The sequence below is a fragment of the Gouania willdenowi genome, chromosome 7 (genome assembly GCF_900634775.1).
Source record: "Gouania willdenowi chromosome 7, fGouWil2.1, whole genome shotgun sequence".
Lineage (NCBI taxonomy): Eukaryota > Metazoa > Chordata > Actinopteri > Blenniiformes > Gobiesocidae > Gouania > Gouania willdenowi.
Window position 1 is genome coordinate 16,509,404 of NC_041050.1, and position 15,456 is coordinate 16,524,859.

General features: G+C 36.4%; 1 protein-coding gene across 1 annotated transcript in view; it reads left to right on the forward strand.

The window, feature by feature from the left end:
* The window catches only part of LOC114466902 (phosphatidylinositol 3,4,5-trisphosphate-dependent Rac exchanger 1 protein-like), a 121,325-nt gene that overhangs the window by 63,550 nt on the left and 42,319 nt on the right, over positions 1-15,456 (forward strand). The window contains 7 exon segments of the mRNA XM_028452772.1: positions 2,083-2,183; positions 4,846-4,949; positions 5,394-5,443; positions 8,871-8,946; positions 9,842-9,914; positions 12,994-13,139; positions 15,148-15,240. Coding sequence (XP_028308573.1) covers positions 2,083-2,183; positions 4,846-4,949; positions 5,394-5,443; positions 8,871-8,946; positions 9,842-9,914; positions 12,994-13,139; positions 15,148-15,240 — 643 coding nt within the window.

A 15,456-nucleotide genomic window follows, 5' to 3' on the forward strand; every position in this document is an offset into this window, starting at 1 on the left:
GCTTAGCAATAGGACGGACACATTCATATATTGAATGTCCTCCTAATAGCTAATCCACATGTATGAAGAGAGTTCACACAGGCAGGAATATGATTCCCACACTGAAGTGTTGAATCTCAGAATTAATGAAGGGAATGACATAGACACGCAGCAGCTCTCTTCGAGGTGGGTGTTCATCATCTGGGGAAATGATTTCACTCTGCAGCATGACATGCAAAGATAAATCAAAATGTAATTTTGCTTTTCAAACATTTGCTTAGTACACTCTGTCTGTGAGGGTAAAAAGCTGAAGTGTTATCATTTGGATATTTTAATACACGTGTTACGTGTAGTTGACATGAGCAATATTTGATCAATTCAATTCAACTCAACTTTATTTGTATAGCGCAATGTACAACAAAGTCATCTCAATATAATATAAAATTCATAATAATAACAATAATATGGTGGTTTAGAGAAACTCATTTCTGCAAGAATTAGGGATGTCCCGATACAACTTTTTCATTTCCAATATGATACCGATATTGCAGCCTTGCGTGCCGGCCGATACCGATATTGAACAGCATGAATCATACATACTTTTATTACGTTTATTTTTCTTTAATAAAAAAAATAATAGTTACTTATTTTGTAGTGTGGAATGTTAGAAAAGGCTTGATCAAGTGATGTTACTCACTCATGCAACAGTAGGTATGAGAAAAACTGATCCATTTATTATTAACCAATTGGTTACATGATTTTTAACCTTCATCATAATATCTACAGTATTCTACAATTGAATAAAATAAATAAAAAATCAATTCGAAAAAAAATAAAAAATTGAAATTCGGAAATTTGAATCCGATATTCTTTTTCAGGCTGATGTCGGACCGATATCGGATCGGGATACCCCCATTATTAGTCCTACCCATATAGAAACAACATAAAAATACAGTAAATATTACCTTTTTGTAGCCATAAGTTGTCAAGCAGTAAAAAAATTCAGCTGAGAAAACCCTATCCTGATATTTGTGCTAAATGTTTTATATTAACTGCTCTATAATAGCCTCTTCTAGCAAATATATCCACACAAAATATTGTAGTACGACACCTACGAGAATTAAACGCTTAAAACAGCCAACGTCTCATACAATATTTTCAGCCATTTAGTAGCTTTATGTGTTTTAAATTGTAAAAGTTGTATTTTAATTTATTTCTTCCTTATATTAAACTCGATGCTAGGATTATGAAATTAGCTTACACTTTCATATTGAATATTTACCACACTTTTCGCTTGATGTAAGATTTTTAGTGTTCTTATAAACAGGATATGAGTCATTGAATTAAAAATGATTTGTTGGATGTTGGAGGTGTAGGAAAGTCTTGTGACTGTAGTGTGTTGGCTTAAGCATTAGCTTTAGCTTTTTACTTTGAATTAGCAGGGTTTTGTTTTTCCTGCAAAACTTTATAAATGTCGGATAAGTAAATATTGAGAGATGCAAATCTCTGAATCAGTGTGAAAAACATCAAACTTGCACTTTTACTTTACCTTTGGTATTTATTCAATTGGCTTTTGCATTTGGGTGTGTACTCATACAATGTTGTCAACTTTTCAAATTACTTGTTTGTAATTTTGTTGAAATTGATTTGGCGTGTAAAATTGCTTAAATGTGGCTTTAAGCTGGAGGCCAAGTGTTATAATGAATCAAACGTATCACGCATGTTTTCCTGATTGCTTTTAATCTGGGTGTTTATGAAATGCTTTAAGGTTTTGCCAGTAATTTATGTTTTGGGCTTGCGTCTCAAAGTCGTGGACATTCCACAGAAAATATGAACAAAACAAAGTCAATAGATGAACACATTTTAAGAAAATAAGGCCTGGTTTAATTTTTAGAAACCAACTGGATCAAGAGAAATACAAGGAAACAAACACACTTCGTTGAGCCACATGTGTTTCCCATGTGCAGCTATAATTCAAGCCCAGACTAAACAAGCACGCTCACCAAAGATGAGGATGCTTTTTATGACTGTAACTACAAAAGAATCCCACTTTAGATAACCTCATTGATTCATTACACCTGTATATTTGTCATGTGTTCTCAGTGAGTTTGTGTCCTGGCTGATTGAAAGTGGGGAGATCACGAAACCCGATGAAGGGGTCAATCTGGGACAAGCGTTGCTGGAAAATGGCATCATTCACCACGGTGAGAGACAAAAGCTCCTTTTCTCTCTGTGCTTTCAACATTTCTCTCATCTACACAAGTATTCCAAGTCTTTTTTTTTTCTTTTTTCTTCACAATACCGGTATGTTTGTTTATTCTCTGACTGTTTTTGTTATTGACGTTTTGTCTTTTGTAAATTACCAGTATATTTTATTCATTTTGGTTCCAAACTCATTAAAACTCCCCGTGGTCTGAGGTTATAGTCATGTTGAAAAAATGGTGCAAAGATTGCAAAGAAGAAAGATGAGTTTGGTTACTTATATCAGTGTTTCTCAAGACTAACAAATGAAAGCATTATGGGGTTTTATGTTGTATGTAAATATTACCAGCAACGCAAAAAACGACAACAAAAACACACAAAATAAGAGAATAATATACGGAATAATAAAATGAACAGACAAAATACAACAAAATGACACACACACACACACACACACACACACACACACACACTAAATGAGAGAAAAATACACAAGATCACTGAAAATACACAAAAATAACAGGGAAACATGCAAAACGACACCAAAAAAAACACATGCACACTGAGAGAGAATAATTTAAATAATACCAACAACACACCATAACTACAACAAAAACACACAAAATAAGAGAAAAAAAAATTATACTGAATAATAAAAAGAGCAGACAAAAAAAACAAAATGACACAAAAAACAAAAACAAAACAAAGCACAAAATGATCATAGAATTGATACAATGTTCTAATGTTTTCGTTGGACAAAGGGGGTACATGGATTCAGAAAGAAAAGAGAGTACTTGAGCCAAAAAAATTTGAGAAACATTGAATTATGTTAAGGTTGTGTTTATTCAGACAAGGATTTTTTTCAGGAAATGTTATGACATGTTTTGACTGACAACTGCCAGTCTTCCTCAGAGGTGATATGCCTCTGAACTCATAGGGACACATGAAAGCCATCAGAAAATGCTTTGATGCTTTCCTTATGAGATAACTCGGAGGGCATATCAAGGCATATCACCTCTGAGGACGACTGGCAGTTGACAGTCGAAACATGTCAGCAGATAAAATTTCCTGAAAAAAAACCCAACCTTGTCTGAATAAACGAAACCTTATTATATATTTTAATAAAGAAGACAAAATGAACTTACTGGAATTATGAGTTTGGTTAATGTGACATTTGACTGCTAATTGTCCATCATGCTTATTTGAAATGTCAAGTTGGTCCATTTCTCCATCCTCTGCAGCAGAAATGAAGTTGCTCCACACTTTATAACTCAATGCGACCAATTAGGAGCACGCTTGAACCACCGCTACGTACCATTTCATGCTTGAGTGGTAAATATTTAGCTGTGTTTTTACTGTAGCTATCATTTCATGTACTTTAAGATCATATATTTGACAGTCAACGGTGGCTGTTTGCATTTCTTTCTGTTTTATGAACGGGTTTGAAGTCTAGACTGGGAAACCAGCAGCTCATTTGAATGCAGGCCAAGTTGTTGTGGTGGGACCAGACCATACTGCTGTTGTTTGGTGGAATTCACTCAGCGTGTGCAGCAGTGCATGTGTGTGTGTTATTCAGTCTTCATTTTCTGATTTGTTATAAATGAGAGGCTGTTTTGGACGTTCCATGCTCATTAATGCTGCTTGTGTGGATTTATAAGAGCTGGCCACTTTGTGCTATGTTAAATATTTAACCGTCATGGCTGCCTCAACACAAGCTGTCATTACTCCAACACCCTCAGCAAATTAAGTTTAAAAAAAATGTAGCTATTAAAGTCCCCATAAACCTCAGTTTAATGGCTTCTGTCTCTTTTGCCAGCATTTTTTTAAGGTTGGGTTCAAATAATCTTAAACTCTGACCACAAATACTGAGGTACTTCAGCATGTTTGGGTTGGAAAACTGTTCTGAATGCACGCTGTGGATAGAAGCCTGAGTAATGGTAAAAAATCAGGCTGTGTGCAGATCTTCAGCTAACTGAAACCAACCATCCACCTTTTGAAGCTTGGGTTTGTCCCATGGTGAGATGTTGCATGACAATGGCTGAAAGTGGGGATGAGAGGAGCTTATTGTGACAAACAGAATTGTAGTTACAACGTGACATAACATAATAACACTCGCAGAACAAGAGAGCATGGCACATGGAAATGAACGTACTTTTCAGAAGCCTTACATTTTTGTTTAAAATGTCCTTTTTTTTATTTGATCTTATGTAATATTCTAATTTTCCGAGACACTGAATTTTGGGTTTTCATTATGTGTTAAGTCATAATCATCAAAATTTGATGACAATGCTTTGTTGGTTATTGGCAGGTTGCAACCAACTTGAATAGGTGTATATTGTCACTTACTGTACATGTTTTATTTCATTACTTCATTTGTTTTCCATTCAAAGATGACTAGTTTAAGTTTTTTTTTAGATGACTATTGTTGTAGTTAGCGCTATATAAATAAAGTGGAATTGAAAATTTAATTGAATAAATATCCAAATAGAACCAACAACTTCAGATATTTCTCTCTCAGACTAAAAGAGAGTTGACAACCCAACCAAACGCTGATAATCACCTGAGTTTCACATTCAAGTTTTATTTTCTTTGCACTGATCGGACAATATTGGAGTTAGCTGAACCCAACCAAGCTGAAGCTTTCTTCCTCTTTTGGCCTTTCAGTGTCAGACAAGCATCAGTTCAAGAATGAGCAGGTGATGTATCGCTTCCGCTACGATGACGGCACCTACAAGGCTCGCAGTGAGATGGAAGACATTATGTCAAAGGTAAGCAGGCTTTTTCTTCATGAGATCCCCATTGCTGTCAGTAAGGAAATATCAAAATAAAACAAGATCAAATGATAGTCACTGCTAAATGCTTGAGCTGCAAATATATAACAGGGTATTAAAATCCACTGTTAACTAACTCTTGTATTGTTTTGTTCTAATTTTTGATGCCTATATTATATGAATATGTACTAATCTAATAATTATTAAAAATATTGATGTCTATAAAACATAAAGTGAATTCCAAAAGTTCAATAAAGAATAAACGTGACTTAAAGGCATTGTGCTTTGGCCAACATATTTTCAATGGTTTGGAAAGTCATCTCCTCAGGGAATCCTTCTCCCACAGATTTGTTGTGCTTAAGTTACATTTGTAGATATTTACCCAAGGTGTGTGCGATCCATGACTCAATCCCCTGTTTTGTTTTTTTTTTACCCTTTCAGGGTGTGAGGCTGTACTGCCGCCTTCACAGCCTCCACACGCCTGTCATCAAGTAAGTACCTGCCTTCTTCTTCTTCTTCCTCCTCCTCCTCTTCCTCCTCTCTGCCTGCTCTACCCGTTCCTTTTCCACCATATGTTAATGCCACAGCTCTCCAGGTGCATGAATGCATATTCATCGAAGGTTCACGTCACTTGCTCTGTAATGACTGAACAAACTGTGGAAAGAACCAGCCTCAACCGTTCTTTTTTTTTTGGCTCCAGTCGGTTCATGCTCTGGAGATTTAGACATGGCAGGTGATGCCAAAAAAGTTCACAAAAATGTGCTTACAATGATCAATAACTCTAGGTCTTTAACGTAATCTTTGCTGAATGTCAACATTTGTTACAACCTTTTCTGCACATGTTTAATAAATATTTTCTAAAAGTAATTCACAAATTTAAAAACAAAGTGTTTTATCTATTTCTTCCAAATGTTTGAGTTTGATGCTTAAAATGCAAAAAGTGGTTTGGTTACAGTCCGACCTTGGTTTTTCTAGGTGTGATAAGAGTGATCTGAACACAAAGTTTCAGATTTTATGAAAGTATGTTTGTGAACTAAAGAGAGCCGTTCACTCACTAAGATTTTCATTATATGCTTTGTCAACTTTGACCTAAAAACTTAAGGTTTGCAACTTTTATCACAGCAGGGGCCACATAAATGTGATTGTCTGTTCGGAGGGCCACGATTTCAACATTCATGTTGGCATTTCACTACTCTGAACGTTAAAACCAGTAGAGAATAAAGGGTTTGTGTTTTTGTGGTCATTTTGTGTTTTTTTTTATTGTTGTTTACTTTTGTTGTTGTTTTGTGTGTTTTTGCTATATTTTTTACTTTTTTTTTTTTTGCCGTTTTGTGTATTGTTCTCACTTTTGTGTGTTATTTTGTATATTTTGTCATTTTATGTTTTGGGAGTCATTCATAGCTATATTTGTTCTAATTTTGGAGTCATGATTGTTTTGTGTGTTTTTAGAGTCATTGTGTTTTTGTTGTCACTTTGTGCATTTTTGTTGTCTCGTGAATTTTTCTTTCTGTTTTGTATGCTTTTTTTTTGTCATTTTGTGTGCATGTGTTGGGGGGGGGGCATACAAAATTAGAGTGAGGGCTGCATGTGACCACCAGTTGCCTACATTCGGCTTAAGCTAATGGTTGAATACATGTCACTGTCCCTCGGTTTTGAATATTAATGTAATGTTTGTGCTTCCATCTACATTTGAATATTTACAGCAGCCCTGAAAAGAGCGTTATAGCCCCTCTTGTGCATACACACACACACACACACACACACACACACACACACACACAAGCCCGTCCTTTCATGCTCATCCACCTTTGACTCTCTGTCTTTCCTCCATCACTCACCCACTGATTGAAGTGGTCAGAGCGGCAACTGGAGTGAACAAAGAGCTTCCTGGTCCGAGGACAAATCTTATTATCATACAAAGGCGGTGCCTCCGCCTGCCAGCTATTTGTTATGTAATACAGTCTCTTTTACATTCATCACTAAATTGCCACCGTAAGTAGCAACTGTTAATGGAGCGATGTAGTAAGGATATGTTAATGAGCTGGTGAAAAATCACAAAGTGAGCTCTGATTCCTGAAACTTTTAAAGGTGAGGGTAATTTAATGATTAAAAGTATCTTGAAACTAGGAACAAATACATTTTAAACAACAAATACTTTTAACGATATGTTCCTAGTTAGTGAAGTAACGCCTGTTCTCTGTGCACTGAAGATATTGCATTTTAGGTTAGAAATGTTTTAAAGATATTCCTGGTGGGGTGGAGGTTTGAAAAGTTATCGTGTTCTCATTTTGCTCTTGTGGACTGGAAAAAAAACAGGAACAAAGTTTGCATTTTTTTTTTGTTGTTGCAAGAAATGTACGAAAAATTTAGTTAAAAAGATTGTTATGCAATAATAGACGGGCTAATTTCAAGCCCCCACATATCTAAAGGACACATGGCGGCAAAAGTCATGTTCATGCTAAATGCAAGAAAAAAAACCTAAATACTGCAGTTGCAACAATATTTTACAATATTATTTCCATCTTCTTGTTAAATTTAGCATTTTACTGTTACTAATCAAATAGTGTAAAGTGCCATTAATGTGGTGTGTGCAGAAAAATGTAACATTTTGAAAAAAGGCCACACGTGAAATAAAAGTGAATAGTGTTTAGCTGTGACTGATGTATGAATAAACTGTTGATATTGTACCAAATATATTGCCAAAAAATTTAAAAAAATATCATCACATTGTGTCAGAAGGCCAGAAATACCTTTAAAACTCCTGAACAAATCAGATATTTAAGACATATTTCCTTTTAAATTTAAGTGGAATTAGAATATTTTTCTGTTCATTTATATACAACAAAGTAGTAAAGGTCTTTGTTTTACTGTTTATAAAAGCTTACAAACATATTGAATCTGAATTTCATGTAAATTTCTGAAAGGGCTGTAGTGTTTATAATTTAACTAGTATAATTTAGTGTATTTCCTCAATTGTTTACCTTCAGCTATTATTTTCAGTGGTTTGTGGCTCCTGGATAAGCACGAGTTTGAGGTGTTTATTTTTCTTTTTTTTTAGTTAAAAACATAGGGCTGGGCAAAAACATTGATTTAATCGATTTATCGACACAAAAACTTTTTATTTATTTTGCAAATTCAAGTTAAAAAAAAGATAATAATAATAATATTCCCCCCCCCCCCCCCCCCCCCACCACAGTTTTTTTCTGACTTTTTCGCATTCCGTCCCTGTGGGTTACCGTAGCGCAATGTGAGCCGGCCCCGTCTTTCTTTAGATTTGTTTATTTTTTGAGTAGGCTATGTATGTGCCACAGGCATGTTTAATTTTTTATTTGCACTATGCTGAAATGCTAAAGGCTACCGTGAATGTGCTGTTGCACATTTGCTTAAACCTGGGTTAAATCCTGAAATTGTTGAATGACAGAACCTCATTTAATAATGATTCAATAAAGTTGCACTTTTGACAATGTATGTTTTTTTTTTTGTTGTTTTTTTTAAGCAAAATCGCCCAACTCTAATAAGACATGGTCTTAAATGTTAGCTGATGTAAGAAGAAGCTTCAACTTGTTTTATAAGCAAACTCCTTTCATTTTGGTAGTCACACAGTTGGAAATCAAAGGTCCAATAGATAGTAGATTTTTCCCGTGAATAAAATCATTGTGACCAACAACTGTGGCTGAGATGAAGCTTGGTGCTTGGACTGTACAATGACCCCTGAAGCACAGAGTAACTCAGCAGCTGTGTTTCAAAGACACTTCACCTTATGAAAGCTTTCCTCCACATCTGGGCTTCACTGCGCTTTAAGCACAAAAAGAGCTTTGTCCGATTTGTTATTTGTGAAGCCAGCGACTGTGAAATGTGTTTCTTCATGCTTGGTGTGCTAGAAAGGTAACTGTGTGAATCTTCTCTTTGCTTCTGAAGGGACAGAGACCATCACCTGAAAACTTTTAAATCTGTGGTGCCTGCGAGCAAGCTGGTGGACTGGCTACTTTCACAGGTAAAAAAAAAGCTATTGTCAATTCAATACAACTTTATTGATCTAGCGCCATTTACAACAATAAGCCATCTCACAGAGCTCATCACCTACAGTTCTGCATTAAGTACCATTAACGTTCAGGTGAAGTCATCATTCAAGTGCATGTATTCTTCCTCCCAGCTCGGCGTGCGTTGTCTACAATGTTCTAGTGCAAATATGCAGTAAATGGTATTTCCAGTCTTTTAATTTCATTTTTTTCCATTGATTTGTTTATTTAACAGGGACAACTGTCAATTGTACCAGAGTTAGCAAATAGCTAATATATATCTGCAGTCCATGGGCAGGTTAATAAAAAATACAAGGTAGAGATACACAGTGAAAAAACAGGACAATTCATAGTAACAACAGACAGACAGAATAAAAAACAATATTACAATATTACAATAGCATGATGAAGTTATATGAACAATTTTTTAAATACACTCTAAGCAACATGATAATAACTATGTAAACTGTGCAATACAGTGATAGGAAACATTAACAGGATATGTTAGCAGCTTCTAACCCTGACAAAGATTCTGTTGTGCAAATTAATTTTGATGAGATGAGGAATTTCTTGTTCCAGTCTCCACCCCAATGAGTTTACCATGACACCAAAGCATCTTAAAAGCACACTCAAATCATTGACCTGTTGTATAGTTAGAAATCCCCCCAGTAGTTCCCATGACAACATACCAGTACCAGTCGAGATCAATGAATCTTTCCTTTTCATTTGTTTTTATTGGATTCTCAGTAATGAACATGTGCTGGTCATAGCTCACAGTTTTACCTGCAGTGATGGAGTTAGTCTGAGTGTTAGAAGGTGAAAACAGGCTGTGGCTGACTGATTGTGTGCGTCATCACTTCTGTTTCCCAGGGAGACTGTTCGACCAGGGAGGATGCTGTGACGTTGGGTGTGGGGCTCTGTAACAGTGGCTTCATGCATCACGGTTAGTTCATTTCACTCTTTCACGCACACACAGACACACACACACACACACACACACAGGAATCACATACCTTTGTATGTCTTATATTTTGTTGACATCTAGTTGTGATTTCTAACTGTGTTGAGGCAGAGAATCAAACATGGTGCAAAGTTTGAAAGGCATTATTTTGCTTTTTCAATCTTAACTCTCACATCTGATCATGTTATGGTAGGCAGCAGCTTTGGTTCCAGGTATGTTGAGTGTAAACAGCATTTATCCGTGTACCCTAACAGAGCTGTTTAGCTTTGCCACACGTCTGTCTGGGTCAGCACTCTGAACCATGGCCACTGGTTCAGGGCCACAACTGTATTTATCCAATTATTCAAACATAGAGTTAGAAAAAGCTGCAGAAAACACATTCATAAAATATATAAGCATATTTCTAAACTGTAGTTTTGTCAACATGCTTTGCATTATTTGCCGTCATTATGCTAACAATGTTTGCATCCTGCGTCTCCTGCAAGCCTTACCAATGTGTTTATTGGTAATGATAAAAGTTAAAATGTAATGTTTTCTACGTCTTCTTTTGTTTTCAAAGATATCAAGTGTTTTGTAAAAATAATATTCCTGTTGCATGCGCTATGCTTTCTACATCAAGTTTGCTATGCTAGCTACATTTAGTTCAGTATGCTAAATAACTGAGTGATTACACTATGTGTTTATACATTTTATAACATTATAATTAAAGCTATTATTATAATTCAGTACAGATTTTAAATGTAAAGTTTGTTAGCCAAGCATCATGACCCATTTATAAGGTGTTGACCCCACTCTTCATTCTCTTAATTTCTTACTAAACGTAACATTTATCTCTTTATTTTTCTTAGTGTGGTCACAAAGTATTTGTTAATAACAGACAGCCCAGTTTAAGTGATACTCGTCTGTTTTGACTTTTTATGTAGTTTATCTGTTGTAAATACAGTAAACAGTTTATGTGCCATGGTTGATGATTTCAATTTAATTATTTGACAGGATTTCTTGTACTATTCCACAATAAGTTATGAACTGGGAGGTATAATGCAGGCCTAGAGAGATTCATTTGGGGGAATGAGAAATATTATATGTATTATCATATGAAAATGTTGTCCTTGAAGTTGAACAACAATGAGAGATAGAAATATGGTCAAATGTGAAGGACTTTGATGAAGGCTTAATTGATGACAACAGTCTTTGTTTATTACATCTCCATGGCAGCAGGCACTTAGGGTGTTGATGGCAGTCATCAAAAGGGTGCAAGGAGACAAACACCAATGGGGTAGATAAAGACATAGCAATATATTAATAATACACTGTGTTTAAACCACAAGCATTTTATGTTAAGCGAGTGGTACTAAAAAAATATTTATTTTAAATTTGAAAGCTTGGAAGACCGTGCGCCGGGACTCCAGCGGCGGGGAGAAGAGTACGGCGGTGGCAGCTGCTCCTCCAGCTCATAGACTGTAGTATAAGCAGTAGAATAAGCCCAGCCCCTCTTTGCACCCCAGCCCTTAGTTACAAGTCAACTACTGTCTGCATACACAATCAAAAGACAAGGGAGGCCGGCCCGACTGACTGTTGATTTTTGCGACAGTGCTGCGGCGCTTGTGGCCACTAGAGGCGCTTGCGTAAAAGTTACCGGTCTAGCGCCCCTAGTGGCCAAAAGTTACACAGTGTGCCTTTAATACACACTCAAACAAAAGAAACAAAACAATACATTTTTTAGGGACAAATGTGTCATAGATTGGGTTCTGTTGATGGTGCGTCAATCACTGAGATTTTATTACATCCTCTGATTTCACCTGAAGCTTTATGGACAGTGAATTCATTTTTCATGACAAAGCAATTTTTTTTTGCTTACTTCTCTGATAATCACACAATGTGGGCGTCAAACAGTGTGTATGTTATTGGTTCCATGGTAGTTTCCGGAGAGGCACACCCTTTGAATGAATAGGTGGTGTTAAAGTATTACCTCTGTGACTCAGAGGAATTACCTTGATCTTCATCTGATTTGATGCAAAGCCAACGTGTGTGTGTGTGTAAGGGGGTGGCATAAGTGTGTGTAATGAATTTTTATCCTCCTGTGTGTGCCAGATGTGCTCTGAATTATTATTATTTTTTTTTTTTTGCTCTGAATTTTTGAACAGCTGGGTAACTTTTGTACTTTTGGTTGTCTGTACATGTCCCATGTTACAGTGGCTATGGAGAATTATGCACACACGATTAGGAAATGTTCCCAAGAAGGAGACACTGTGAACATTTGCTTTGCACGTCACATGTTTCAACATGTGGGACTACATTCTTTTTGTAGAGAAATGTAACAAAATGATAAGTTTAAGAATATTAAATAAATGATTATTTGTACATGAATAGTTAATTGGTTAAATACATATATTTGAAATTTAATTTTCAAATTCATAGACTACAGCCCACATCTGATTTTTCTGTTTTGTTCTTGCTCTGAATGCTCTTAACCAGCGTGAAGGTTTTAAAATTGCTGTACTGTTTTCTAATTAATTAATATTACTATTACTGTTGCATTGCTGGATTGTTGGATTACTATTTCAACAACACATCATCATTAGGGTGTCTCACAACAGTCTAAACCAAGCTCACATTCCCTATTATTGGTGTATAATATAGAATTAATACATTAATATAACTATTCCCACTAAATTGGCTAAATTAATATGTCTGTTGTACCCTGCCTTTTACTGCTGCAGTGGAGATGGATTGATATTCTTGCTAATAATATCTGCTAACAAGCTAATCAACTATTAGCTTCTTGTTAGCAGCTAATGTTAGCAGCTAATGTCTTCAAGTGCTAACAGTTAGCACACCTTGGAGGCACCAAATACATTTCAAATTCATTCGTGTGACATTTTAACTTTATTTTTCGATGCATTATCAATGTTAGCATAGCACACATTGGAACATTATTGTGTTATAATGTCAAGTTAAACACATTATGATCTTTTTATGCCATCGATGATGCCTTTTTCACCTGACCGAGATAATAAATGCACTTTTTTTGTTCACATGTGTATTTATCTTTCCCCTACAGTCTTGGAGAAAAGCGAATTTAAAGATGAGTCCCAGTTCTTCCGTTTCTATGCTGACGAGGAAACGGAGGGGACCAATACCAAGAGCAAACAGCTTCAACGCAATGACTTTAAACTCATCGAAAACATATTGGCCAAGTCTTTAGTGGTAAGTTACAACATTAAGTTCACCCGCGCGAAGAATCATCAATATATTCACCACTCATTGGGATAGTACTTCCTGTGTAAAATATGTAGAAATTCATAAACTAGCAAACACGTGTTAACTTATATATTTCTTTGTTCAACACACAGTCAAATCTTGCCCATACAATACATCAGCTTCCTTTTCAACCCTTTCTCCACGAAAGCTCCTTATATAGTAGATTTGTTATCAACAGATTCATTTATACTAAAAACAGTTTGAGGAAAATAAGCAAAATCTGAAAACATTTTTTCAAGAAATTTGTCAATATCATTTCTTGTCTCTCAAAAACCATCATATTTAGGGTCGCCCCAGAAATATGTTAAATACACAATTGTACTGGTGTACCCTTGTCACCAATATTCAAATTCTGTTATTTTCTTAAAGTTGTGGTTTCTTAACTCACTGCCAGCCATTTTCAAAATTTTTACCCCCTCAGTGCCAGCCATTTTAGAGCATTTTGACTAATTTTTAAAGACCCACAGAATATTTTCTACTATGACAATCTGAATTCTGACACCAGATTGTTTCGTTCTTCTGTAATCCGCAGTTGAATAGAGGCAAGTTTCACGCAAATCACCAGGTTGTGTCAAAAAGCTGAGAAAAAAGGCTTTTTCTGCGCGCGTGCATGTGCGTCTTTGACAGCTCACAGTTGCTACTTAGGAAAACAGGAGGTATCTGCTCAGCTGATTATTGGTCCTATCTTTACAAATCCCCTCTACCAACTTCTCGCCCACAAACTCCACATGCAAAAGTTCAGAGCAGTCATGACCTCTCACAACTCTCCCTAACCTTTGCCTGTCGGGTTATCCCAAATTGTTTCCAGATCAACTGAGGGCCATATCACTCAAAGTGGGTGATGGGTTTACTCTATGGCCTCCTCTCAAATGGTTGTACTTTGTCAATAAACTGGGTGTATCTTCACAATTCTTGATTCAGAAGAGTTTTGCTTCTACTCTCATTTCATCCTTTTGCCATTGTCACAACACTTCATTACCTTTAATATAGGCACCAGAGACACTTGGACGACATAGCTGACCACTAAACTACTGTGATAGGACCATTATGGTTTTTTGTTTTTTTTTTTTTGCACCTACGTAATTCTAACTCATTCAAAAGAGGTAGTTATGCAACGCTCCTGTTCTTCTCAAACATCACAAAGAGCTTGCCCTTTGCTTTGTATCAACTCTGTGCCTGAAAATCATTTACCGATACTAGGAAGTGCATTCACAATGTGCTGGATTTACCCAATGTTGGTTTCCGCACAGTGAAGTGGGAAGTGAAGCTTTTAGTTAAGTCCATTTATCCTAAGGAAACCCAGAGGCATAACTAGCATCCTTTTCTACGTACATCCGAGTGGGAGGTTGGCATAATATCAGGTCTTCCATGAGAGGGGGAAAAGCTCTTATCCATTTGATTAGTGGAACTAATCTCCCTTCTCGCTCCATTATCGAAGTGAAGTGCAGCAACTCTTTATTTACCGTAGTCATCTCCAGCAGCAGAGATCTCCATCTTATCAGGGCTGTGCAGCAGGAAGAAGGCCTCAGCAGCTTAACTAATGGAAGTCGCTAATGTGTTTGGCGTTGACAGCGTTTAAGTAAGCCTTAGTCCACAGGGGTAATGCAATATTGGACAACAGACGCGGGACACCTGACACGCGATGAAAACTGCCTTCTACAAGCTAAACCGTCACTGTGTTATATGTGAGACCACCAGGAAAGCTATGAATATAGCACTTTGATACTGAGAGCTTGGTTTATCATTTACATTTGGAGGGTGTTCGATGCATTACATTTACCAGTTTTGCAAAGCAGGTACTAGGACTAGGAAAGAAATGCTTTCAGTGAAGAGGAAAGTTGCTCATGTTCAGAATACTAGTGGTTTTAAACACAGAGGAGATGTTTACCCAAGGCAGCCATTCACATGTTATATTGTAAAAGTTTGAGTAATCAAGTGATTCTCTCCCTGACAGATTCACCCTGAGGAAGAGGACTACGGCTTTGAGATCGAGGAAAAGAACAAAGCCATTGTGGTGAAATCTGTCACCCGGGGCTCACATGCAGAGGTAACACACCAGCCCAGTCTCAAGGGGATCGTGAAACTATCATGAAAATTACATTATGTAATTTTTTCGTGCATGGCAACATGATTCCTGCAAGTTTTTTGTTTGTGGCTATAAGGAAATAATTGTAAACCATTGTATGTCAATGGGATTAATCACTTTAACCATAACTTAAAACCTGATGTCCAATGTTGTAATAACCAATATTTATTTTATTTC